The sequence below is a fragment of the Chlorocebus sabaeus genome, chromosome 24 (assembly GCF_047675955.1).
Source record: "Chlorocebus sabaeus isolate Y175 chromosome 24, mChlSab1.0.hap1, whole genome shotgun sequence".
Taxonomy (NCBI): Eukaryota; Metazoa; Chordata; class Mammalia; order Primates; family Cercopithecidae; genus Chlorocebus; species Chlorocebus sabaeus.
This window is the reverse complement of record NC_132927.1, coordinates 40,390,180-40,415,469: the sequence shown is the minus strand read 5'-3', so window position 1 is coordinate 40,415,469 and position 25,290 is coordinate 40,390,180. Positions and strand designations below refer to the sequence as shown.

Genomic DNA, 25,290 nt, shown 5'->3' with positions numbered 1-25,290 from the left:
TGATTAGGTCATGAGGGTGGAGTCCTTATGAATAGGAGTAGAGCCCTTATAAAAGAGACTCCAGAGAACTGTACAGCTCCTGCTACCACGTGAGGACACAGCTAAGACCTGCCATCTGTGAACTGGCAGGCCCTTGTCAGACGCTGAATCTTCTGCTGCCTTGATCTTGGACTTCCCACCCTCCAAGGCAGTAAGAAATGATTTTCTGCTTTTTTATAAGCCACTTAGTCTGCAGTATTTTGTTACAGCAGCGCAAACAAAGACAGCATCCATACGAAATAAATTTCCATACTGTGGTTTTAAAATCATAATATCCTTTCACAAAATAAACTCTTAAAACCCTGGGCCTGTCCAAGGTGGCAGATGGTTGTGCTTGAATAAAAAGAATACGAGTCCTAAATGCTTACACTTACACTTTTAGACTTTCCTTGTCTGTCAACAAGGCTTTCACTGAGGATTCAACTGCAGCGAGGTGTTCCTGAAAATCTCTAAGGAGACAATATTGGCTTTCTTTGTTTTTCTTCAAAGTAATAAGTGCCTGAAGCAAATTGTCCAAGTGCTGTGCCGAACATCCTATATTGTGAAGAACCAAGGCCCCAGTTTCTGTTTTGTTAAGACATTCCATTTGTTCCAGTGGCTTAATGGCTGCTTTCTTTGCTTCCAACTGGGTATATAATTCCTAAAAATAAGTCAAACAGATCAGTCAATAAACACTCACTCATTTATGCATTAATTCATTCATCTTCTTTCCTCTTTGAGATAACACACTCTATCTCAAGAAGAGGGTAACTCATTTGTAACCTTTAAAAATTATTGTTATTTTGTCACTCAGGCTGGAGTGCAGCGTGCAGTCATAGCTCACCGTAACCTAAAATTCCTGGGCTCAGGTCTCCCACCTCACCCTCCCACATAGCTAGGACTACAGGTGCATGTCACCACACCCAGATAATTTTTTTATTTTTATTTTTGTGGAGCCAAGAGTCTTGCTATATTGCCCAGGCTGGTCCTGGCCTCAAACAGTCTTCCTAGCTCAGCCTCCCAAAGGACTGGGATGACAGGCATGAACCACCATATCCCTAATATTTAAAAGGTTTTTCTTCCCAAGAATCATGTTAAAATCTAGTCTAAAATTCACCATTGGTCCAGCATTTAATGTCAATTAGATCACTCTATTATCTTAAAGAGTTCTGCAATATCTAAAGGGAGATTCATCTTAATTTTTTTTTTTTTTTTTTTTTTTTTTTTTTGAGACAGGATCTCGTTCCATCATCTAGGCTGGAATGCAGTGCCACAATCTCACCTCACTGCAACCTTGAACTCCTGGGTTCAAGCGATCCTCCTGTTTCAGCTTCCTGAGTAGCTGAAACTACAGGCACACACCATCTTGCCTAAATAATTTTTGTATTTTTTTGATAGAGATGGGGTCTCACAATGTTGCCCAGGCTGGTCTCCAACTCCTAGACTCAGGCAATCCTCCCACCTCAGCCTCCCAAAGTGCTGGGATAACAGACATGAGCCACCATGTCTGCCTGCAGTTTCACTTTTTAAAATATGGCCATGTATTGGATTTTTACATTACTTTACACAGCTGGAAGCACATAAATACATAAACGTAACTATGTGAACACAGATGTAAAAACAAAGGTGGAGGAACCTCATCGCACTGATCGTTAGGAAAAATACATTTGTCAGAATCAGAAGAATATATACTTGTAAGAAAAGGAATGATGGCAAGTCAAAATCTCCAAATTTTGTCAGTAAGTTTTTAGGAACTTTGTGAAACAGAAAGAAGACTAATGTTCATTAAACTCTTCTACTTTCTAAATGGAAAGATTTATACAACTTACTTAGTACATAATTATATAGTTACCAAATTGATCATCAGGCAAAGGTTAAATAAGACTTTTCACTCTGTACAAGCAAGTTTTTGGCAATTAAAATATATTGTATTGCACTGGATAAATGATGCAATCATGTTGTCAGTGTTTTTATGTTTCCATACCTCTATCTCTTCTAATTGTTCATTTCTTAACATAATATCTAATTCTAAAGGTTGATTTTGCAGCTCATTGACTTTCTGCTCATCTTCAGTGTTTTTCATGCTTTCTTGAGCATTGAGAGAAAGTTGTTTTGACATAATCATTTCCACAGCTGAATCCTGAAATATATAAAAAGATTAATTGCTGAATAGTCTACTTTCCAAATAAATACTGTTTATTTTTCTCTATGAAAACATTCCAGTTTCTTCTGTTTACTTGCATTTATAGACTTTAAAAGTATATTTGGGCACTATGAAATGTGATTTTTCCATATAATAATGCCTATGTTGGTATTACCCCAAGATGAAACCTTTTGTGATAAAGTAGTATAGGATATAGCATTGCTCAATTGTATATTGAAGCAAAATCTATAGTCTTAAAGACAGAAAAAAGATATTTTTAAAAAACCCAAAAGTGTATGCTTTAGTGTTCACTAGGATACAGTGAGCAGGGCAAAGAATAGGCATTTGTTGTTACCTACCGGTAGTTTAAAATAAGTGGCTAGATGGAGGTAACACCAAGGATTCGTGATATTAATTATAGTGACAGGAGGCAGTCAAATGCCTAGATAGATAGGAGCAAGTCCCCGGTGAAACCCCGCCTCCATGCCAAAGACAGTTTAAAGCCTGAAAGTCAAGCTACAAGTTAATTCCTAGGACGGACCGAGAACTTGTCCTCCTGTTTGGCACACTTTCCTCTGATTGATCCCCACCCTTCCCTTATTTTACATATACCTACCCTTTCCTAATGGGTTTTCTACACTGTTATGCTTTCCTTTGAGTGGAGTCTTCGCTTTAACCTTTTTCGCATAATTACAAACCAATCAGCACACACTCCCTATCCTGGGCCTATAAAGACACCAGAATCTGCCGGTAGAGGAGGGGATGGCCTGACTTCAGGGGAGAGACAACCTGACTTCAGGGAAGACAACCTGCCCTTCCCATCCCCCATTCAGCTCTCCTCTCCACTGAGAGCCATTTTCATCGCTCAATAAAATTCTTGGCCTTCACCATCTTTCAATCATCCACGTGACCTCATTCTTCTTGGAAGCTGGACAAGAGCTTGGGACCCACCAAGCATGGGTACCCAGAAAGGCTGTCACACCGGCCCTTTGCCTTTGCAGGTGCAGGGCGGCTGCCCCACACGACGAGGCAAGGGGCCAGCTGAGCTACTAATACACCACCATCTGCAGACAGCAGAACTAAAGGAGCGCCGTAATACCCCTTTCTAGGGCTTCAGGGTCATGGGCACCTCACCCAGGAGCCACTGCGTTCCCCTCAAGGTGACATGCCTGGTCTGGCCACAGGCCCCACACAGAGCTTGTTCCTGTCTTGGCACCCAGAGCAGCTGGCCAGATCCTATGCTCGCTTGCTCACACGCTCCCTCCTGCAAGTGATTGAGCACAGTGGACCAAGTAGACGGGGTGTCCCTTTTACGAGTCTGGTGAAGGGGCCGAGAAAAATTCTGTATCATTAAGAATAAATTGGCCAGCCACAGTGGCTCATGCCTATAATTCCAGCACTTTGGGAGGCCGAGGTAGGTGGATTGCTTGATCCCAGTCAAGGAGTTCACCATGGGCAACACAGTGAAACCCCATCTGTACAAAAAAATACAAAAATTAGCTCGGCGTGGTGGCATGCATCTGCAGTCCCACTACTCAGGAGGCTGAGGTGGGAGGATCACTTGTGCCCAGCAGGCTGAGTCTACAGTGAGCCATGATTGAGCCACTGCACTCCAGACTGGGTGACAGTGAGACCCTGTCTCAAAATCATTTTGATTTCAAAAAAAAGAAAGGATAAATTACGTCTTAAGCCAATCAGTAGTAATAATTCAAACCTAGGTAAGGCAGAACAAGTTATATATGAGGTAATTTGACCTTTTCTGAAAGCTTTAAGAACTTGAGGTTCTCAATAGGACACAGAGAGACAATGCATCTGCATTCACTTGCTTATTCTTTCAATAAATATTTGTGGAGCCCTGAGATGTACAAAGCACCATGGCAGTAATTTTAAAAGATGTCCATAATTTTGCTAAGGTACTCGTTTTTATTTTCAGGTTACTTTATATATGAAAAATCATTTAATTGTGCTATATACTTTCATGTCCATAGAATCTTTGAGGTATCAAATTTGTGAATAAAACATGTCCACATCCCCAAACAAGGTAGAAATTGATGTCTTAAAAATACTCTCTAGATATATTGTAAGATGTTAACGATAGGGGAAACTGGGTGCAGGGGTGTAAAGGAACTTTTTGTATTATCTCTGCAACTTCTCTGTAACTGTAAAACTATTCTAAAATTAAAAGTTCATTTAAATAAAACAAATACTGTCAGGAGCTTCACCGTTTTAACTGGAAAGAGAATTCCACTGTCCAGGGCTACTGGTTTTGAAGTACTTAATTGGCATTTAGCACAAGTCACTTGTTCTAAAAGGCTGCGAATTACTGAAATAATTTTGTAAATTTCCTCAGGTTCCAACAAGGTATTGAGGGACACTGTGGTGAAAATCTACAGCTAGGGCAGCAGCATCTCACAGGGGAAAGATCCAGGAAGGCTGTGAGAAGAGAGGTGCCACACCTCAGGTTTCACTGGCCAGTAGGTGCTTTCTGCCTATGAGCCCGTCCTATGAGCTAGACAGTTGTCTCCTTTCTATCTGATGGTTGCTATTTCCTAGAGGACCCCGAGAAATACATCCTGGGCCCCAGAGAACCTGCACTAAAAGCCTAGATACTGGACCTGAGGAACACTTTATCTGTTATTCTTCATCTACTAAGATTGCAGAACCCTTAGTCTCTCTTATCTGATGATCCAGTACCTGAGGACTATGGTTACACAACAGAAAAGTAACATTTCTAACAACTGCCTTTAGTAGTCAGAAAAAGGATGCTCGAAAACCTGAAATTACCCCAAAAGTTCAATTGTTTACCAACTCCCAAAGCCATGTTTCTAACTTGGCAGAAAAGCCAACAGAATCCCTTGAACTAATATTTCAAATGTAAAAGGTCCTTTGCTTGTGACAGAGAGGTTAGAACACAGACTCCAGGTCCTGATAGGCTCCTGGAACGAAAGATTCTTTCATTACCAGGCGTCCTTTGCTCACCACCCTTTCCTCCATTTTATTTTTACTTTGCACGTTCATTTGAAACGTTTTATTTAGTAAGTAAAATATTTCATATGAACCTTAATAAAATATAACTGTATCAGTCCATTTGCACACTGCTGGTAAAGACATACCTGAGACTGGGCAATTTAAAAAAGAAAGAGGTTTCATTGGACTTACAGTTCCATGTGGCTGGGGAAGCCTCACAATCATGGTGGAAGGCAAGGAGTAAGTCACATCTTACATGAATGGCAGCAGGCAAAAAGAGAGAGGTTGTGTGGGCAAACTCCCGTTTTTTAAAACAATCAGATCTCATGAGACTCATTCACTATCACGAGAATGGCGCAGGAAAGATCCACCCCCATAATTCAATCACCTCCCACCAGGTTCCTCCCACGGCACATGGGAATTGTGGGGCTTACAATTCAATATGAGATTTGGGTGGGGGACACAGCCAAACCACATCATATTGCCGCTGGCCCCTCCAAATCTCATGTCCTCACATTTCAAAACCAATCACGCCTTCCCAACAGTCCCCCCAAATCTTAACTCATTTCAACATTAACCCAAAAGTCCACAGTTGAAAGTGTCATCTGAGACAAAGCAAGTCCCTTTGCCAATGAGCCTGTAAAATCAAAAGCAAGCTAGTTACTTCTTAGATATAATGTGGGTACAGGTATTTGTTAAATACAGCTGTTCCAAATGGGATGAATTGGCCAAAATAAAGGAGTTATGGGGCCCATGCAAGTCTGAAATTAAGCAGGGCAGTCAAATTTTAAAACACCAAAATGATCTCCTTTGACTCTAGGTCTCATATCCAGGTCATGCTGATGCAAGGGATGGGCTCCTATGGTCTTGGGCAGCTCTGCACCGGTGGCTTTGCAGGGTACAGCCTCCTTCCCAGCTGCTTTCATAAGCTGGCATTGAGTGTCTGCAGCTTTTCCAGGCAAATAGTGCAAGCTGTCAGTGGGTCTACCATCCTGGGGTCTGGAGGACAGTGGCATTTGCTCAGTGTGGTGGCATGTGTCTGTAGTCCCAGCTACTCAGGAGGCTGAGGTGGGAGGATCACTTGAGCCCAAGAGGCTGAGGCTACAGTGAGCCATGATTGCATCACTGCACTAGGCTAGGTAACAGTGAGACCACTCCACTAGGTGGTGCCCCAGTAAGGACACTGTGTGGGGACTCCGATCCCACATTTCCCTTCTGCACTACCCTAGCAGAGGTTCTCTGTGAGGGCCTCGCCCCTGCAGCAAACTTCTGTCTTGGCATCCAGGTGTTTCCATACATCTTCAGAAATCTAGGCAGAGGTTCGCAAACCTCAATTCTTGACTTCTGTGTACCCACAAGCTCAACGCCATGTGGAAGCTGCCAAGGCTTGGGGCTTGCACACTCTGAAGCCACAGCCCGAGCTGTTCCTTGGCTCCTTTTAGTCAAGGCTGGAGCACCTGAGACGCAGGGCACATGGTCCCTAGACTGTATACAGCAAAAGGACTCTGGGCCCAGCCCACAAAATCATATTTTTTTTTTCCATAGGCCTCTGGGCTTGTGATGGGAGGGGCTGCCGTGAAGACCTCTGACATGCCCTGGAGACATTTTCCCGTTGTCTTGGGGATCAGCATTCAGCTTGTTACTTATGCAAATTTCTTCAGCCTGCTTGAATTTCTCCTCAGAAAATGGGTTTTTGTTTTCTATCATATTGTCAGACTGCAAAATTTCCTAACTTTTATGCTCTGCTTCCTTTATAAAACTGAATGCCTTTAACAGCACCCAAGTCACCTCTTGAATGTTTTGTTGCTTAGCAATTTCTTCCACCAGATACCCTAAATCATCTCTCTCAAGTTCAAAGTTCCACAAATCTCTAGGGCAGGGACAAAATGCCACAAATCCCTTTGCTGAAACATAATGAGTCACCTTTGCTCCAGTTCCCAACAAGTTCCTCATCTCCATCTGAGACTACCTCAGCCTGGACCTTATTTCCATTTCACTATCAGGCTTTTGTTCAAAGTCATTCAACAAGTTTCTAGGAAGTTCCAAACTTTCCCACATTTTCCTGTCTTCTTCTGAGCCCTCCAAACTGTTCCAACCTCTACCTGTTACCCAGTTCCTAAGTCACATCCAAATTTTCAGGTATCTTTTCAGCAATGCCCCACACTACTGGTACCAATTTATGGTATTAGTTTATTTTCAGGGTACTGATAAAGACACACCCAAGACTGGGCAATTTAAAAAAGAAAGAGGTTTAATGGACTCACAGCTCCACATGGCTGGGGAAGCCTCACAGTCATGGTGGAAGGCAAGGAACATCATTAGTCACATCTTATGTGGATGGTGGCATGCAAAAAGAGAGAGGCTATGCAGGCAAACTCCCATTTTTTAAAACCATCAGATCTCATGAGACTCATTCACTATCATGAAACAGCGCAGGAAAGACCTGCCCCCTATAATTCAATTACCTCCCACCGGGTTCCTCCCATGACACATGGGAATTGTGGGAGTTACAATTCAGGATGAGATTTGGGTGGGGACACAGCCAAACCATATCATCAACAGACACACATTACTGACCACACAGATTTAAACTGATGTAATTTTCTGTATTAAAAAAAAAAAATGTTAAGTCCAATCTCTACCCCTTTTCATCTCTTCCTCTCCAGAACCAGCCACCAAAGTCTATACAACCACTTGTATACTTTCACTACACATGTTAGTATTCATATAACATTGCTTTATGTGTTTTTAATTCTTACTGAAATAGAATCATGGATGTATCATGTCATAACTTGTTTTTTTCCACTCAGCAGTATGTATGGAGGTTTATCCATGTTAACAGAGTATAAATCTAGTTCATTATACTGAATGAATGAAAATGATTTTTTCATCTGTTAGACTACTGTGGACAACAATATTGTTTCCACCTTTTCATATCATAGATAGTGCTGTGATACATACCCTTGTATGATTCTTCTTGTGCATGTGTGGAGTTCCATAGGATATCTATGTAGAGTAGAGTTAAAAATACTGGTAGTAATGTGCTCCCTTTGATTCTCAATAGAGAGTTATTGATTTATTCTCCACACTGACTTACTGTTTATATTCCTACCAGCATAGTGATAGAGTTCATATTTTCTTTTTCTTTTTTTTTTTTAAGACAGAGTCTTGCCCTGTCACCCAGGCTGGAGTGCAGTGGTGTGAACATGGCTCACTGCAGCCTCAATCTCCTAGGTTCAAGTGATCCTCCTGTTTCAGCCTCCCAAGTTGTTGGGACTACAGGCACACATCACCACACCCAGCTAATTTTTAAAAATATTTTCTAGAGTTGGGGTCTTCCATGCTGCTCAGCCTGGTCTTGAACTCCTGGGCTCAAGCAATCTTCCTGCCTCAGCCTCCCAAAGTGCTGGGATTACAGGCATGAGCCAGAGCGCCTGGCCTGAGCTACTCTTCATATGTTCATTGGATATATGAGTCCTGCCTTCTGTGATTGTTTTTGCATATCCATTATCCATTTTTTTGTGTTCTTAGTGATTTTTGGCTTTTTTTGTATTCTGGATGTTAATCTTCTAATAGTTACATGCATTGTCATTATCTTTCAGTAGATTGTCTTTAAATTTTGTGTATGATGTCTTGTGTCGAACAAGAGCTTGCTGGGTTTTTTTTTTTTTTACTTTTTTTTTTTTTTTTTTTTAGACGGAGTCTCACCCTGTCGCCCAGGCTGGAATGCAGTGGTGCCATCTTGGCTCACTGCAACCTCTGCCTCCTGGGTTCAAGCGATTCTCCTGCCCCAGCCTCCCAAGTAGCTGGGACTACAGGCATGTGCCACTACGCCCAGCTAACTTTTGTATTTTTAGTAGAGACGGGGTTTCACTATATTGGTCAGGCTGGTCTCGAACTCTTGACCCCGTGATCCACCCGCCTTGGCCTCCCAAAGTGCTGGGATTACAGGTGTGAGCCACCGCGCCCAGCCAAGAGCTTGCTGTTTTAATCTAGTGAAAATTTATCTCTCTTTTCTATTGAAGCTTGTGGTTTTAGGGCCTGTTTAACAAAGTCTTCTACGCCCCAAGATCACAAACATGTTCTTTCATATTCTCTTGTAAAGATTTACATTTTTTCTCTTCACATTTAAGCTTTTCTTTAATATATTTTGTTTGAAGTTTGACATAGGTAAACTTTCAGTCTTTGTCTCAAAATGTATTTTGCCTCATTCTAGAATGATAATTCAGCCAGGTTGACAGTTAACTTTCTCCTAGGTTGACAGCTCCTTGAAGATCTCATTTGACTTTCCATATTGAGAAATTTATTATTGACATACTTGTTTTATTAGAGGTCATCTTTTTTCTCTAGTTGCCTTTAAGATTCTTCTTTTTGGCCCTGGTGTTTTACTATTTTAACTACAATGCTTTTAGATAAGAATTTATTTTTATTTAGTCTGTTCAAGGCTCTCTGTTCTTCTTGAAACAAGATTTATATTTTTGCTCAATTTTGGAAAATTCTAAGTTTTGCCTTTCCTCCAATCTCTCTATTCTTTCCTCCTAAAGCTCTTGTCAGAAATGTGTTCAATCATTGCAGTATAGCCTCTGGCTCTCTTAAAATTCCTTCCTATTTTGTCATATATATATGACATACATATGTATATACATATACACATATATATGTATATACATACATACATATACATATATACATATACACACACATATATACATATACACATATATACGTATATACATACATACACATATATACACAAGTGTATATACACACACACACACACTTTTTTTAAACCTCACCTCTACAGTAGGGGGTACATCTCTTTATAGATGATGGATTTTGTGATAATTTTCTCAGTCATATATTCTAAGTCTCTTCAGACTATGTCAAATTTGCTGCTTAATTTGTCCAGAACAATCTGCATTTAATGACTTTTTTGGTTGTTTGTTGGAAGTCCCTTATGATTCCTCAAAGTACGGTATTCTTTCCCTTTGATTTCAATTTCTTCTTTTTTTAATCACTAATCATTTTAAACACATTATGGTAAAATATCTTTCAGATTGCTGCATTATCTCACTTTCTTACGGTATTCTCTCATTTGATGTGATGAGTACTCCTCCTTGTGGTAGAGTGTTCCTTTGTGTTATTTATTTATTTATTCATTCATTCTTACTAATTATTTGTTATCAGACTTTCTTCTTTTAACGTACTTTTGGGAATCTCTTTGGCCTGACTGGTAGGTAGGTAGGTAGACAGATACACAGATTAGAGACTGACTGTCATATTAATTTCTTGGCTAGACCTGCTCCACATGCAAATTAGTATAAACTCAGACTCAAAACCTGCTTAAGATGTAGGGTTGATTTAGGTTTCTCATGCAAGACCTCTTATTTCTATATGTAACTGGAAAAAGAGGCTTCCTAGTCCTTTCTCCGACTTGAGATTTTCCTGGTCTACTTTTCCCCAGAGGTACAAGCTTTTCAAGGGCCCGTGTTTATTCTGGAGTATCTACCAATGCATAGCCTCTCATGGAGCCCTTATAAATTCTAAGCCCCTGGACACCTAATTCTTTCCCTTCTCCCTGCTCCTGAAATTTCTCTATTTAAAAAAGAATTTATGGTTAGCATAAACTCCAAGACAAAGTATAATTTTAAACAGTGTACTAAAGCATACATATTGAGCTTCTGAGCATAAATAGAATGTTGAAAGTTAATAATAAATTTAAAGTGGAAAATGACCATTCTCTCAAAGCATGGCTGGGTTACATGGCCAACAATGTTTACTCGTTTTTTCCAAATGTTGCTTTTTTTCAAACACGTATCTTTCCTTTCATTTGGGTCTGTTTGGAAAGAAATAGGAGGTGAGAAGAATATCATCAACTTCTCCTAAGGGCAAGATCAAGGACCAAGACATTTTCATCTTTATATCCCCTGACTCACAAAGTAAACATTCCACTTCAGCACTGAAAACACTGAGCTCTAAATGACTGAGCATGGTCTCCAGCTTGGCCAACATGTTAGCACAGTCACAAGGGGCAAGTCAGTGACAGCTTCACTATCCCTTTTCCCATTCAGGGGCTACGGCCCATGGTTGTGGTAACTTTGTGACAGGCAGAAACCTAAATCCAATACTTGTAACCTGGCAACAATGGGGCAGAGTGTCATACCAGCTCTAAAGGATGTATTTCTTTTTTCTCTACAGCTTTACAATATAAAGCAGTGAAAAACAACTCTTTAAGCATACATCATCAACATTAGAGACAAAACCAAAAGCCAGATCAACACAGTCTCAGAGGCTGCCAGTTTCTCTTAGTATAACATCTAAAATGTTAATGTGACCCGTAAGGCACAGCCAGCCACACCTATCTCTCGGGCCTCATCTCTGTCACTCTCCTCTGCCATCTGCCTCTATGTTGTAGCCACGGTGCTCCTAGTCAGCTTCCGAAATTCCTCACACTCTCCTCCACCAAAAGAGGAAACAGTGTTTCTGTCAAAAATGCTCTCCACACCCAGCCCTGAGCTCTGTTAACTCCAACTGACACTTCCAGTCTCTCTTCCAATGCTGCTTCCTGGGAGCTCTCTCTGACACTGCAGTGTAGGCCAGATTTCTTGGTAAAAGACTATCATGGAACTAGGTTCCTTCCTTCGGTTCCTGTAATTAGATTTTCATTGGGATAATTAGTTGATTAATGTGTATCCCCCCATCTAGATTAGAAGCTCTATGAGAACAGAGACCATGTCTATGTGGGGATCCTCACTGCCTATTCAATGAATTTAAACTGAGCAGATGTACAGAAGAATTCAAACCAGAAAATTTAAACCAGAATAAGAATTTTACTCAGTCATCTATTTCCAATTTTAATAGTATATTTGTCTTTGGCCTGCAGGTGACTGGGAAAAAAAATAAAAAAAATTTTTTTTTAAATGTGTGGTTTATAGAGTAAAATGGAAAGAAACTGAGGGTCTGTCAATGTAGCAGTTGTTGACCAGACATCTGTCAAGAATGATACAAACAGGGTGGCCAGGGGTGGTGGTTCATGCCTGTAATCCCAGCGCTTTGGGAGGCCAAGGTGGAAGGGAGGATTGCCTTAGCCAAGGAGTTTGAGACCTGCCTGGGCAACATGGCGAAACCCCGTCTCTACCAAAAATACAAAATTAGCTGGTGTGGTGGTACACACACCTGTGATCCCAGCGACTTAGGAGGTGGGGGGGGCGGGGGCGGAGGATCGTTTGAGTCCAGGAGGCAGGGGTTGCAGTGAGCCAAGATGGCGCCACTGCACTCCAGCCTGGGCGACAGAGGGAGACCCTTTCTCCAAACAAACAAACAAACAAACAAAAAACAAAAAAGAATGATAGAACAGGGTTTGGCTGGGCTGAAAGAGTGGAGAAAGTTGAAAACATTCTTAGAATAGGGGAGTTGATTTTTTTTAAAAGTTAAAGAAGAAAAAGAGGAAAAAGAAAGTTTGAAACAAATGCCGGGATTTGTATTCAAATGGGACAAGGTATCCAGGATGAGAACTCAATAAAGAGTCCCTTGAGGTCAGTCAGCACATTAGCCTATTAAAGGCTTTAAAAGGTCACACAGTAAAGAAAACCTATTTGAATTTGTTTAACCCTACATTCCTCAAACTTTTTTGGATCTGAATTTTCCACTCATATAACACATTTTGTAAAATGAAATAGTAAAGTTCTGAGCATCAGACTGAATATAGATAGGATGCCTTCAAGACCACTCTGGGCAACATAGTAAGACTGGGTCTCTACAAAAAAAAAATATATATATATATACAAAAATTAGCTGGGCATTGTGGTACACGCCTGGAGTCCTAGCTACTCAGGAAGCTAAGGCAGGAGGATGGCTTAGGGTTAGATACTCAAGGCTGCAGTGAGCTATGACTGCACTATCACTACACTCCAGCCTGGGTGACAGAGCCAGACCCTGTTTCTAAAATTCATAAAAAATAAATAAAGGATGCCTAGGTTCTAGTCTTAGCTCTGCTGGACTTCAATTCCCTCACCCGAAATACAAGGGTTAGGTTAGACAATTTCTAAGGTCTTTTCAGCCTAAGATTTTACAACTTTGGAGCATGTTCTCAAATGCATGTTGTTTATTATACATGGAAAAAAACAAACAAACACGCACTATGTAAGTTGTTTATCCCATTAAGGAATAAATTTTGGATTGTGAAAATACCTCTGCAGTAAGATGCAAGATTTACATACTGGCCAGAAAGGGCAAAGTAGGACACTGTAGTTGACACACGGCCCAACTATGTGCTCTGTTACAACTTTTTTTTCTACCGAGTTAACAGGATAAACAACATCAGAAAGAGACATAATTCACCCCAGGATTGAAAACCCTCCAGTAAGCAGTTTCCTTCTCATTCAAGTTCTGACTCCAGGCTTTGTTCCGGCTCACTCACCCACAGGTAGAGCTCTGCACATTTTGCCTGCATGTGTGATCATCTACCTTCCAAGATTTATCTACAAATGCCTTCTTAAACATCAAATTAGAAATGTTCAGAAACTTCTGAAAAGAACAAAATCAACTCAGAAATGCTAACAATTATGCCAATGATAAGGAAATCAAAGAAGTAATTACAGACAAAAGGTTTTCAGTTTTTAAAAAGCAATTATGTCATGTAGGTTGCTATTTTGGAAGCATGGGGCAAGAAAGATCATTCGATACCAGATAAGTTGTAATGTTGCATTATGATTTTTTAGAAAAAAATAATATAGAAATGTATGAGTTTCCCTGTTTTTCCTCTTTATCATTTCCCTTTATGGGAACATAAAATCCTAAGAGATTTGACAGTCTTCACTTTTTACCATATCTTAATCTGTTGCTTCACTTAATCTACATAGGAAAGAGGAGACGGAAGGTACTTCTGCCTACTCATATGTAAAAATTCAGAAGTACGCATCTATAAAAATATGCAGTATGGTATTGAATCATAAGCACAAATACCTGTCATACTGAATTTTGCAACTTCTTTTGTTTCTAGGTCTGCCTGAACATTTCCAATATTAAAGAAAAGGTCAACCAAAGGTCCAGATCTACAAAACCTGCATTTCATCTGAAATGAAATTCTTGGCAATGGATTCAAATATATACATGCTATGATGGCAATTTTTGGAAATTGCCATCACATTTTCAACAAAACTCTAAGATTAATGACATTTATTAAAGAAACAATAAAAGAAATAAAAACTTGCTAAAAATTCTTCTGGAGTCTACTCAAAATAATCTGATAAAAGCCTCTTTGGATTTCAAAAAGGCATGTGAAGTGAGTATTAATTAGCTATTTAATTAGTGTTAGATTTTAAGCTGTGACAACTATATCCTCATGTTCTAGCAGAATGACTAGCACAAAACAGGTCTCAAGCAATGTTTTTAATGACTAAAGTGCTTATTTTCACTATCACAATGATTTTATATCAAATTTATAATTCAGTAAACTGTGCCTTTATGTGTCCTATGTATTCATCATATTGAGAATCCAGCTTAAGTCATTAACACAGTTATGTCATTTGTCACATATACATGTACTTTATTCATCTAAGCATAAATCTGATCTCTTTTGCTAGTTGCTGTTCAACCTTAAAACTGCTCTTGACCTTAATAGACTAATGTTATATAATATTACATACTCTTAATATTACATACAAGTAAATACAGCCAGTACTCAGAGAAAATAAGTCTCGCAGATACAGAAAAATAGCCATGTTACAAAAGAATAAAGAAACAAAAGGTTACTAGAGAATAAAAACTAGTTATCTGTATCCAGACTTATGAAAATTATTTGAGGACTTCAATTCCTCCATTTGCCTTGAAAAAAACATTTAAATGAAGTATCATAAACTATCAATAACCCTTAAATTTGTATCATAAACTATCAACAACTCTTATCATCCAAGATTAAGTAAAAGCTTTTTTTTTTTTTTTTTTTTGAGACAGGGTCTTGCTCTGTCACCCAGGCTTGAGTGCAGTGGCACAATCTCGGCTCACTACAGTCTCAACCTCCTGGGCTCAAGCAATTCTCCCACCTCAACCTCCCAAGTAGCTGGGACTATAGGCATGTGCCACCCACCTCTGGCTAATTTTTGTATTTTTCTTTGTAGAGACTGGGTTTTACCATGTTGCCCAGGCTGGTCTTGAACTCCTGGGCTCAAGCAATCTATCCACCTCGGCCTCCCCAACTGCTGAGATTACGGCTGTGAGCCACTGCGCCCAGCCAAAAACAATTCTTATTTTTAGATTATGATTTTCTATTGAGTTTTGGGGGTTCACAGTCAAAATGGATCTGGGAAGTTAGTTTAAAAGTTGTTAGGCAAGTAACTCCCTTTAGCAAGCTCATGTGTTAGGACTGTGCCCTCTTGTACAACCTATCTCATAGAAAGCACTCAGGTATTTTTCCTTCCTTTTTGACTTTATCATTTTATTTATTTAGAGACAGGGTGTTGCTCTGTTGCCCAGGCTGAAGTACAGTGACACAATCATGGTCACTGCAACCTCAACCTTCGGGGCTCATGCAATCCTCCCACCTCAGCCTCTCCAATAATTGGGAACACAGGTGCAAGCCACCATGCCCAGCTAATTTTTAAATTTTTTGTAGAGATGGGATCTCCCTATGTTGCCCAGACTGATCTCAAACTCCTGGGCTCAGGTGATATTCCCACTTCAGCCCACCAAAATGCCGAGATTACTGGTGTGAGCCACTAACTCTTGCCTATCTATTGCTATTTAAATACTGTTTTAAAAGTTTCTTTTACACACACAACATCAAGAACATCACTCACTGATCTCTTAATCCTCTAAGACATATTTCCTTTTTAAAAGACTTAGAGAAACCCCGTCTTCTACTAAAAATACAAAATTAGCCAGGCGTAGTAGAGCATGCCTATAATCCCAGCTACTCGGGAGGCTGAGGCGGGAGAATCGCTTGAACCCGGGAGGCGGAGGTTGCGGTAAGCCAAGATCACGCCATTGCACTTCAGTCGGGGCAAAAAGAGTGAAAGTCCGTCTCAAAAAAAAAAAAAAAAGATTAGAGATAGGGTCTCACTCTGTCGCCGAGGGTGGAGTACAATGGCACAATCACAGCTCACTGTAACCTCAAATTCCTAGGCTCAAGTGATCCCCCATCTCAGCCTCCCAAGGAGCTGGGCTAATAGACGTGCACTATCATGCCCGGTTATTAATATTATTATATTTTGGTAGACACGGGTCTTGCTATGTTGCCCAGCCTGGTCTCAAGGGATCCTCCAAGGCCTCTCAAAGTGCTAGGATTACAGATGTGAGCCACCATGCCCGGCCTGACACATTTCCTTAGCAATATCTAACACTGTGGGATTTGTTTAAAAAACTTTCCTCACAGAGAGACGCTCCATAGGCATTTCACATTGTTTTACATATTTTTTAGAAAATCCTGCCTGGTTCCTTTAATCTTCCATGCATTTCTGTTCTAGGGAGACAACAAAAGTGCATGTTCTCTTTATTCATGTTGATTACGTACTCCCTAAAAACCTGATGGGAACTCATACCTGAATGTTCTAACCTTCACTATTGTCCCACTGGACCCTGACTGTGAGAAGCTGCGTGCCAGGGAGATCCTCTCAAATATAGTTTACTGGATCTCTCTTTGTGCGATTCCCATTTCAATCTGTAACCTATGAAAAAGCACTTTAGGAGCCGCAAGAAATGTATCCATGTGATTGTTTACAGTGAAAACAAGAAAACATTCTTCTTTCTTCTCCTCAGGGAAAACTAGGAGCCTAAATGTTGCTATCCTCACACTAAGTGATCTAACAACAGAGGGTTAACACAAGAAGAAAAAGATAAGAAACTATCCTTTTCAACAGTCTCTGATTTCACTATGAAATCAACCCCCCCAAAATTGGGATTTTGGATTTTTTTCCTGAGAAAATAGGTAATGCACATTTTCTTTTCTTTCGCCTTTTCTAATTTGCCTTTGGGCTCTTGACCCAAGAAACGGCATCTGATTACCTATCAGAGAATAACAAAGCTAAATTGATGACTGACATTTTAACAGACTGAACAGTAATATTTCACCACTGAAATCCTGGACAATTTTCTAAGAGCTCTTTTTACAAGTAGGCTTCATAAATAGCCAGGACATTGAAGATTTAATTATGAAATCAGAATGCTTGATTCACGACCCTCTTTTCAGAGCCAAATACCTCTTCATTCTCAGACTCACTGTCTTGAAAGTGCAATCACAAGCACTTACCTTGTTTATTTCCCAGTCTTCCTCCAACTTTTCCACTGCAGCTGATTCCTGAGTAGACTCCTGCACATCAGAAGTGGCCTGCTTCTCTCTGCCTGGCAGAGTAAACTTTTCTTTCTTCTCTGTTGAGCGTTTTGATTTGAGAATGCTGTTGAGACAACATTCCATCTCCTGCTTAGCAGATTCAAGTCTGTTTTCCAAATCTTTTTGTTTACACTTAAGTGATTTTATATCATCTTTAATAATCTTCTGCCCCACTGAAGATGTATTTTGCTTGACGGATTTTGCTAAAGCTAAAATCTTCTTTAATGTGCCATCTTGTAAACTGAGTCTATTCTCTAGCTCCTATGAGTGGAGAAAAGATTGTTATATCTCCATTCAATTGCCACAAAAGTTAATTGACTTTTGTAAATCACAGAGTACTCTTGCTTCACCAGTGGAAATATTTAAAATCTTAACAACTTGTATCACACAGAAGAAACTTGAGCAAAATGTAAACCCATGTTGCATCTTGGATCAAATTCTCAAATAGGTATTTTAAGATACTAAAATGTTTGCAACAAGTAATTTAGAAAAATTTCACAGCACAGTTCTTACAACACAGGAGGCAATCATAGATATTCCTTGAATACATATGTTTTGTTCAAGATACGTCTTTGTCATACAATCAAAACACTGAATAATAGGTGCCTACTATGTGAAAAGTATTAAAAAGAATAATCATTTAGAATGTACCCACATGAATCTAATGCTAATATTTAAAATTCAGAGCAAAACTTTGTGTTGATGAGAAATTCATCTAGTGTACTATCTTAAATATAGCAGAAAATCAATATTTAATAAATGCGTAAACAAATATGACTAATTTTAAAACTCTAGACTCAAAAGGAATTTGATGTACTGCAGCAGCTACTTTGAACTAGAATAAATCCAGGTGAACGATGTACAATTTATCAGTCATAGTTATCCTAATGGGCTACACAAGAAGCATTCACTCAATCATTCATTCATCCAACTAACAGCCAAGTACTAGGATAGATTTCGAAGTTACATAAAGGAGTAACATACAGGCCATTCAAGGTCCTACAGTCTAGTGGGTAAAACTGTCTCTGAGGGCCCACCAAGTGAGGGTCAATTCAAATTATAAATGGATTTGTCCACTAAAGAAAGACATCCTCATTTATTATGACTGGTCAGAGCTTTAATTACCTAAGAGTCATCGGAATACCAGTGGAATTTCTGACAGAGGACACTGATTAATTACATTGTAATTAACATTGATTTTTTTTTTTTTTTAATGTCTATCATGTCTGGACACTGTTTAGTACCTGCAGTTTCTGCAATTTTTCCTCAACCGCTATTTGATCCACAGGCTTATCAGAAAAACTGACAAATTCCTTGGAGAAATTATCCAATGTGGTATTCAGGTCTGTGACGCAAAGCTGGTATGAATCATGTTCTCGAACGTGACCTTCCAAGTTTTGCACAGAATCCTAAAAATAAAGCCACAGACAATTTACAAACTATTTCTCTCTGATTTTTTTCACTCACAAAATAATTAAATGACTAATAAATAGCTGTTTACAAGTTTCATCTTGAAACAGGAATAGGGCTATAAATTAGAGTTATGATTTTAGAGTTTGAGATATTTCATGCAAAGTCTCCATCTCCCCCCGGCCAAAAATGACTCTTATTGAAAACAATTTGTTTTTTCCATACTTCTTTGCCTTCATTTCCCCTTCATGAAGATAATTTATTTGTCAAGATGTTTATAAAATGAAATAGCTACAAATTATATCATTAAATCCTAAACATTGATGATAAAGTAGCTTCCTTAATTATCCTTTGCAATAAAACCAATTACCAATTTCCACACTTGGAAATGAGGCCATATGAGATCAAACTAACCTCAGATTCATGTCTTAAAAATCAAACTCCAAACTTGTGTGTTAGGAAAATGTAATCTTAACTCAAAAGTAAAACCACCTTTAGTTTCTCTCCCTGGGATAGGAAAATACAATGACCACAGCTGATCAAAAAGCAGCAACTACTAAACAATTTACAGAAGAACAGGTCTATCTTAACCCCTGCCCAACTTTTGCTATCTGGACAAGCAGGATTTCTTACCCAGGCAATCTTTACACGGCATCTGGCTTTCAGTGTATGAAAAATTATAAACAGTTCTATTAAAAGAATATACTCCCTCAGGACAAGCTGACATTTTACCTCGTAATTATTATTACTATTATTTTTTGAGACGGAGTCTTGCTCTGTCACCAGGCTGGAGTGCAGCAGTGCAATCTCGGCTCACTGCAACCTCCACCTCCTGGGTCCAAGTGATTCTCCTGCCTCAGCCTCACGAGTGGCTGGGACTACAGGCACCCGCGACCATGCCCAGTTAATTTTTGTATTTTTAGTAGAGACGGGGTTTCACCATGTTGGCCAGGATGGTCTCGATCTCCTGTTGGATGGCCACAGATTCAAACTGTTCGCTGTAAATTCCAAATACCATTTATAGGAGTAACCACACCGTGGAAGAAACCATATTCCCAGGTAATATATACCTCGTGATCCACCTGCCTCGGCCTCCCAAAGTGCTGGAATTACAGGCGTAAGCCACCGCGCCCAGCCTACCTTGTAATTATTTTACTGAAGATCAGACAGGAAGAGCTGAGGGAGGGGCACTGATAAGAAGGTGGATATAAGATAACTGACATAAACTACTAACAATAGATGATGGATGGATGGATAATACTGACACTGTTACCTTCATAGAGATGCCTGAAAAATCTTAACCCATTCTACCCCAAAGAGGGGAATTTTGATGAGAGAATATAATATCATCATCAAATAATACAATAGCAAAATGAGCTGGATTTATTCCTCCATCCTTGAGAGTTAGGATTTTCATCTAAAAATGATAAATTAGGAGCTGGGCGCGGTGGCTCATGCAGGTAATCCGAGCTATTCCAGAGGCAGAGGCAGGAGGATTATATGAGGCCAGGAGGTCTAGACCAGCTTGGGCAACAAAGCGAGACCCCATTTCTACAAAAATAAAAAAATTAGCTGGGTATGCTGGCGCATGCCTGTAGTCCTAGCTACCAGGTAGGCTGACGTGGGAGGATCGCTTGAGCCTAGGAGTTCGAGGCTGCAGTGAACTATGATTGCAACACTGTACTCTAGCTTGGGTGACAGAGCAAGACACTGTCTCTAAAAATAAACAAACAAAAAAATAAATAAACAAGATCAATTAAATTAGAAAGCTCTCAGTTTACCAAGAGAACAACAGGCCAGGTGTGGCTCACATCTGTAGTCCTAGCACTTTGGGAGGCCAAAGATTTTAAGACTAGCCTGGGCAAAATGGCAAAACCCCATCTCTAAAAAAATACAAAAATGAGCCAGGTATAGCGGTGCATGCCTGTAGTCCCAACTACTTGGGAGGCTGAGGCAGGAGGATCACCTGAGTCCACAAAGGTTGATGCTGCAGTGAGCTGAGATCATGCCACTGCATTCCAGTCTGGGCAAAGAGAGAGACCCTGTCTCAAAAAATAAAATAAAATAAAATAAAACAAAATGAACAACAACAGAAAGTTCTACATATGTCTTGCATACTTATGTGTAATTAGAACAATCATTTAAAGCATTATTTTGACCACCTCACCTGCAGTTGTTGAAGAAGACTTTCATGTAGATGCTTTATTTCCAGCCAAGGCTCTTCACTGAAGCTGGGATTTTTAGTGCACTCCAAGAGGTAATTTCCTTGAGATTTTAACTCCTTTAGCAAGGATGTCAAATCTTGTGCTTTCTTGAGGAATTTCTTATAAATCTTTAACTGAGCCTTCTTCTCCTGCAGACCATGTTGTAGAGCAAAACCTGCTTCCTGTTTCTTCTTTAGTTCTATGAGCATTAATCTCAGATCTTCCTTACTTTGTAAATATTTCTCTCCTTCTAGTAGAAGCTTTTCTTGATGGCTAAATTTCACAAAATATTTTATAAATGAAATGATATTTAGCAAAATGGACTAGCATTTTGCATATTATGTAACATACATCTTAATAAACATTAAAATAACACCAATATACACTGTTCCCAGAGACTCTTGATATTAGAACATTCTAAATAACACTGTTCAGCTCAGAAACCAAGACAGAAATTATTGGAGTATTACTAAAAAAAAATTGTTTTCTGTTACATAATTTGACCAGAGAATATTTAATAATTTAGATTTCAAACAAGTCCCAACAGTTTCTATTAATTATATTTTCCCATATTTTACTTCTTCACAAAGTAAAATAAACATTCAATATATTAACCAACTAACTAGTTTATGCTTTCTATAGCTTAAAATTAAGATCTGATTGGCTCTTCAGACAAAACATAAAATTCACATTTCTAAATATTAAAATGTACCATTGTAGACATGATATGAATTAAGAATTTTCACTGGAATTACATTCGTTGGATTCAGCCAACACTTATCAATGTTCACGTATTTAAGAATTTCTTAAAATAAATATTTAAGAGCATTAATTATTCTATAATGATACCACGCAGATAATGAGGTTGTCTGGTTTTGGTTTCTGTTTCTGACACTGTGGATGTCCCTGACATTACTGACTTTCTCTCCAGCAGATACTATATCAAAACCCAGGAGGCAGACAAAACATACTCGTTATGGCTTCACTGGGCAATGGGAAATGATGCAAGTGGTGCAGGCATGCCCTTTACCTTAGGTAGGTACTAGCTAAATGGAGTGTGTTGTCCCACTGGTTGCTGATGTCAGTGAGGGTCTTCTGAACCAGTGGGGCCTCGCTGCTCTCAGCCTGCTTCATGATGGTCTCTATTCTGGCATCCCCTTCAGGCTTCAGCAAAATGATTTCCTGAATTAAATAAAAGAGATTTCATAATGTCATTTGCATTACTTAGAGATACTACATGGTATCTCTTTATTTGTAAGCTTCATATAGAGATTCTATCTGTAGTGTATATTTCAACATAATCTTTTCATTTTTGTATGTACCCAAAAGACAAAGATACCTCTCTTCACATTATATACAGTTAGTTCTCCATAAATACTTGTCAGTTTGAGCTGACTGCATTCCTGTCCTTCTCTAGATTTTCAATACTTCCTTTATGCCCCCAAAACCCCAGCAAAACCTCTTCCTATCCACTCTATTATTTATGGATGGAGAGTTATGATAACAATCTGACAAGACATTTTTATAACCTAAGCATTGACTTATGACTTCCCATAGGAAAATGCAGTGTCCCTCATGCCAACTCTTGTTTCTCTATCATGACATAATTAATTCTCATTCTCACTTTCTCTGGGAAAACGTCTGGATATAATCCCAGATGACTCTGATTATTTACTAAGTCTCACCAACCTTAAGAGCTCACGATTTTTGACCATTTCTTCCTCTAAGAATGCTTCGACGAATGTGATTTCAATTCTCCTAGAGTTCTTTTTAAGCACAAGTGCTTCTGTCTCCTGTATTTTTATCTAGTGATTGAATTTTTAAATTTACTATAATTAAATTTTAATTTTTAAAACTGTTTATTGAATCTCCCCTTAGATAAAAAGGGAGCCCAAGGGAGCCTGAGACTTCCTTGCTTTCCCCGCCCACTATCTAATAACCTTTTATGAACCATATCCACTCTGAAGAATTCCCCTGCCTCGACATTGCTGACGCTTCTGCTACACTGACATATGTTCTTTTGACATCCCAGCAAACTCCCCTCCACTAGCAGCTCTGACCCATTGTCTTTATCTCAATTCTTCTGCACTCAGTGAAGATGGACAACAGGCACTGCTCTCTCTAAGACAGGACATGCTTTCTCTCTTTCATTTGCATCGAAATAATTTTAGATTCGTCACAACCCTTCTTTTTTGTAAGCTCAGTGATCTGAATTTCTTCAACCATTCCACAGTGATCTGATTTTCCATTAAGAAGCATTTAGATTTCCTCTAAATCTTTTCAAAACTAGAGTTCACTCAGATTTCTGAAATTTAGTTTCCATAGTTATACCTTGATTTTTTGGATTCTTTCCTCAAGTGGCATTTTGCCTTCGGATGAATTCAAAACCATAAGGGACTCTTTAATCTCCTTTATCCAATGAATTACATCATGTGCAAGATCATTAAAGCTCTGGTCTTCTGTGGGTGGTAACTTATCCTCTTCCTCGATTTCACTTAGTTGTCTCAGTAATGTCTGGTATCTATCCATCAAACATGTTGACTCCATTATTATATCTTCTTCTTCAGTAAACCCATATTCCTTCAAAGAGTTGTTCAACTGGGCCACAGATTCAAACTGTTCGCTGTAAATTCCAAATACCATTTATAGGAGTAACCACACCGTGGAAGAAACCATATTCCCAGGTAATATATTTCATACAAGATCAGCTATACCTCTTTCTAGCTAAAGCTTGGCAGAACAGCTCAGTTTTCTCCCCTGATTCTTCCATTCCTTTCCATTTTTCTTCTTGATTAGTCATCCACTTACTCAGGTTTCTGTGGTCATCCTGGAGTCTAAAAGAGCATTACCCACATTTAAATACAAAATTAGCAAAAAGTGTTTATACCATAGAAAAGGATGGCACAAACGTTGTGACTCAACCAGGTTTTTATAATATGTTTGTTACAATTTAGAGAGAATTTAATTTGTAATATAACAAAATCTAAATAACAGCCTATATGATAGCGGGGTTCTATAGTATTAAAGAAAACCACACAAATGTCTCATAGAGAACAGGAAACAAACAGAAAACTTTTTTCGGACTATCCCATGAATCTTTGCTACATTAGATAATGTGAAGATTTTCCCCAAATTTTTATATTTCTAGCACCAAACCTGGATTGAAAAGTACACCTTTTTTGTGTGAAATTTGTGTGTACTGCATATCCCAGTGCTCTCTGTGCTGAGGCAGAGTACAAATAAAGATATGGTTAGAAAACATGTTTTTTAGATATCACCTTTATTTCCTACCTCAGTAACTGCTGCAAGGAGTCTTCAAGCTCCTTTGCTCGAGCCTGGCATATGGACTCCATTTTTTCTAATTCGAATTCCTGACCCACGAGCCAACTGGTTAGCTCCTTCACACGTGCTTTGGGCAGATGCTTCTTCACATGCTTCAGTACACTGTCCACCTGCTTTATTTTACTGTTTCTTCCTTCAAGAGTCAAGAAATCCTTCAGAAAGACAAAAAGTCCATTACAATCTCCAGGTAAGTCTGAATGTGGACTCTGCCACCCTCACAACACTTTTCCAAACCAGTACACAGACATTCCACCTTCTTAAGATCCTATACAAAAGAAGGGTGATGGAGATGTGGCTCTCTCCAATGGCAGATGATTTATAATAGTTCTAGAACGCACATGTACATTTACATTTACTTCTGACTTCCAAGGAATTATATCAAGCAAAGTAACACAGAGCCACTGGGAAGATCAGCAGGAGCAAGACCAGGAAAGTTACATTTTCCTATCCTGGCTGTGTCCAACTTCTCCACAGACTATTCTGTATTTAACGTTGCCCAAATTAGAATTCTATCTCAATGTTTATGTTTCAAGGTTTGGGTATCAATTGTTAAGGCCCATGCAATGGGGAAAATTAAAGGCAAACAAACAAACAAAAAAAAGATGGGACTTCAAATTGTTAAAAGAGAAGAGAGGTGATTCTATCAGTAAAGAATGGTACATCAAAGCAAGGAATTAAACAGGGAACATTTAGTGCCATTGATAAGCTTAAGAACATAACTTATCTTCAAAACATTAAAGTGATCAAGATTTTAGGGTACCACAGGCCTTTCATACGCCCCCATGAACTCTGCCTTTCATTTCAGGACATCCTCCACCACGTTCCAACCAGAAATGTACTGAAGTTCAGTGGCAATTTTTAAAAGAAATATAACGGGGAAA

The 25,290-nt window shown here is 39.2% G+C and overlaps 1 protein-coding gene across 16 annotated transcripts in view; it reads right to left on the bottom strand.

Moving 5' to 3' along the window:
- The window catches only part of SYNE2 (spectrin repeat containing nuclear envelope protein 2), a 374,252-nt gene that overhangs the window by 174,740 nt on the left and 174,222 nt on the right, over positions 1–25,290 (bottom strand). For all 16 annotated transcript variants that reach the window (XM_037984103.2, XM_037984105.2, XM_037984100.2 and 13 more), the window contains 9 exons: positions 24,359–24,561; positions 23,782–23,901; positions 23,399–23,690; positions 22,098–22,249; positions 21,031–21,340; positions 18,698–18,862; positions 17,373–17,714; positions 2,003–2,158; positions 414–679 (listed from right to left, as the gene is read on the bottom strand). In XM_037984103.2, the coding sequence (XP_037840031.2) occupies positions 414–679; positions 2,003–2,158; positions 17,373–17,714; positions 18,698–18,862; positions 21,031–21,340; positions 22,098–22,249; positions 23,399–23,690; positions 23,782–23,901; positions 24,359–24,561 (2,006 nt within the window). The remainder of the gene's footprint in view (positions 1–413; positions 680–2,002; positions 2,159–17,372; positions 17,715–18,697; positions 18,863–21,030; positions 21,341–22,097; positions 22,250–23,398; positions 23,691–23,781; positions 23,902–24,358; positions 24,562–25,290) is intronic.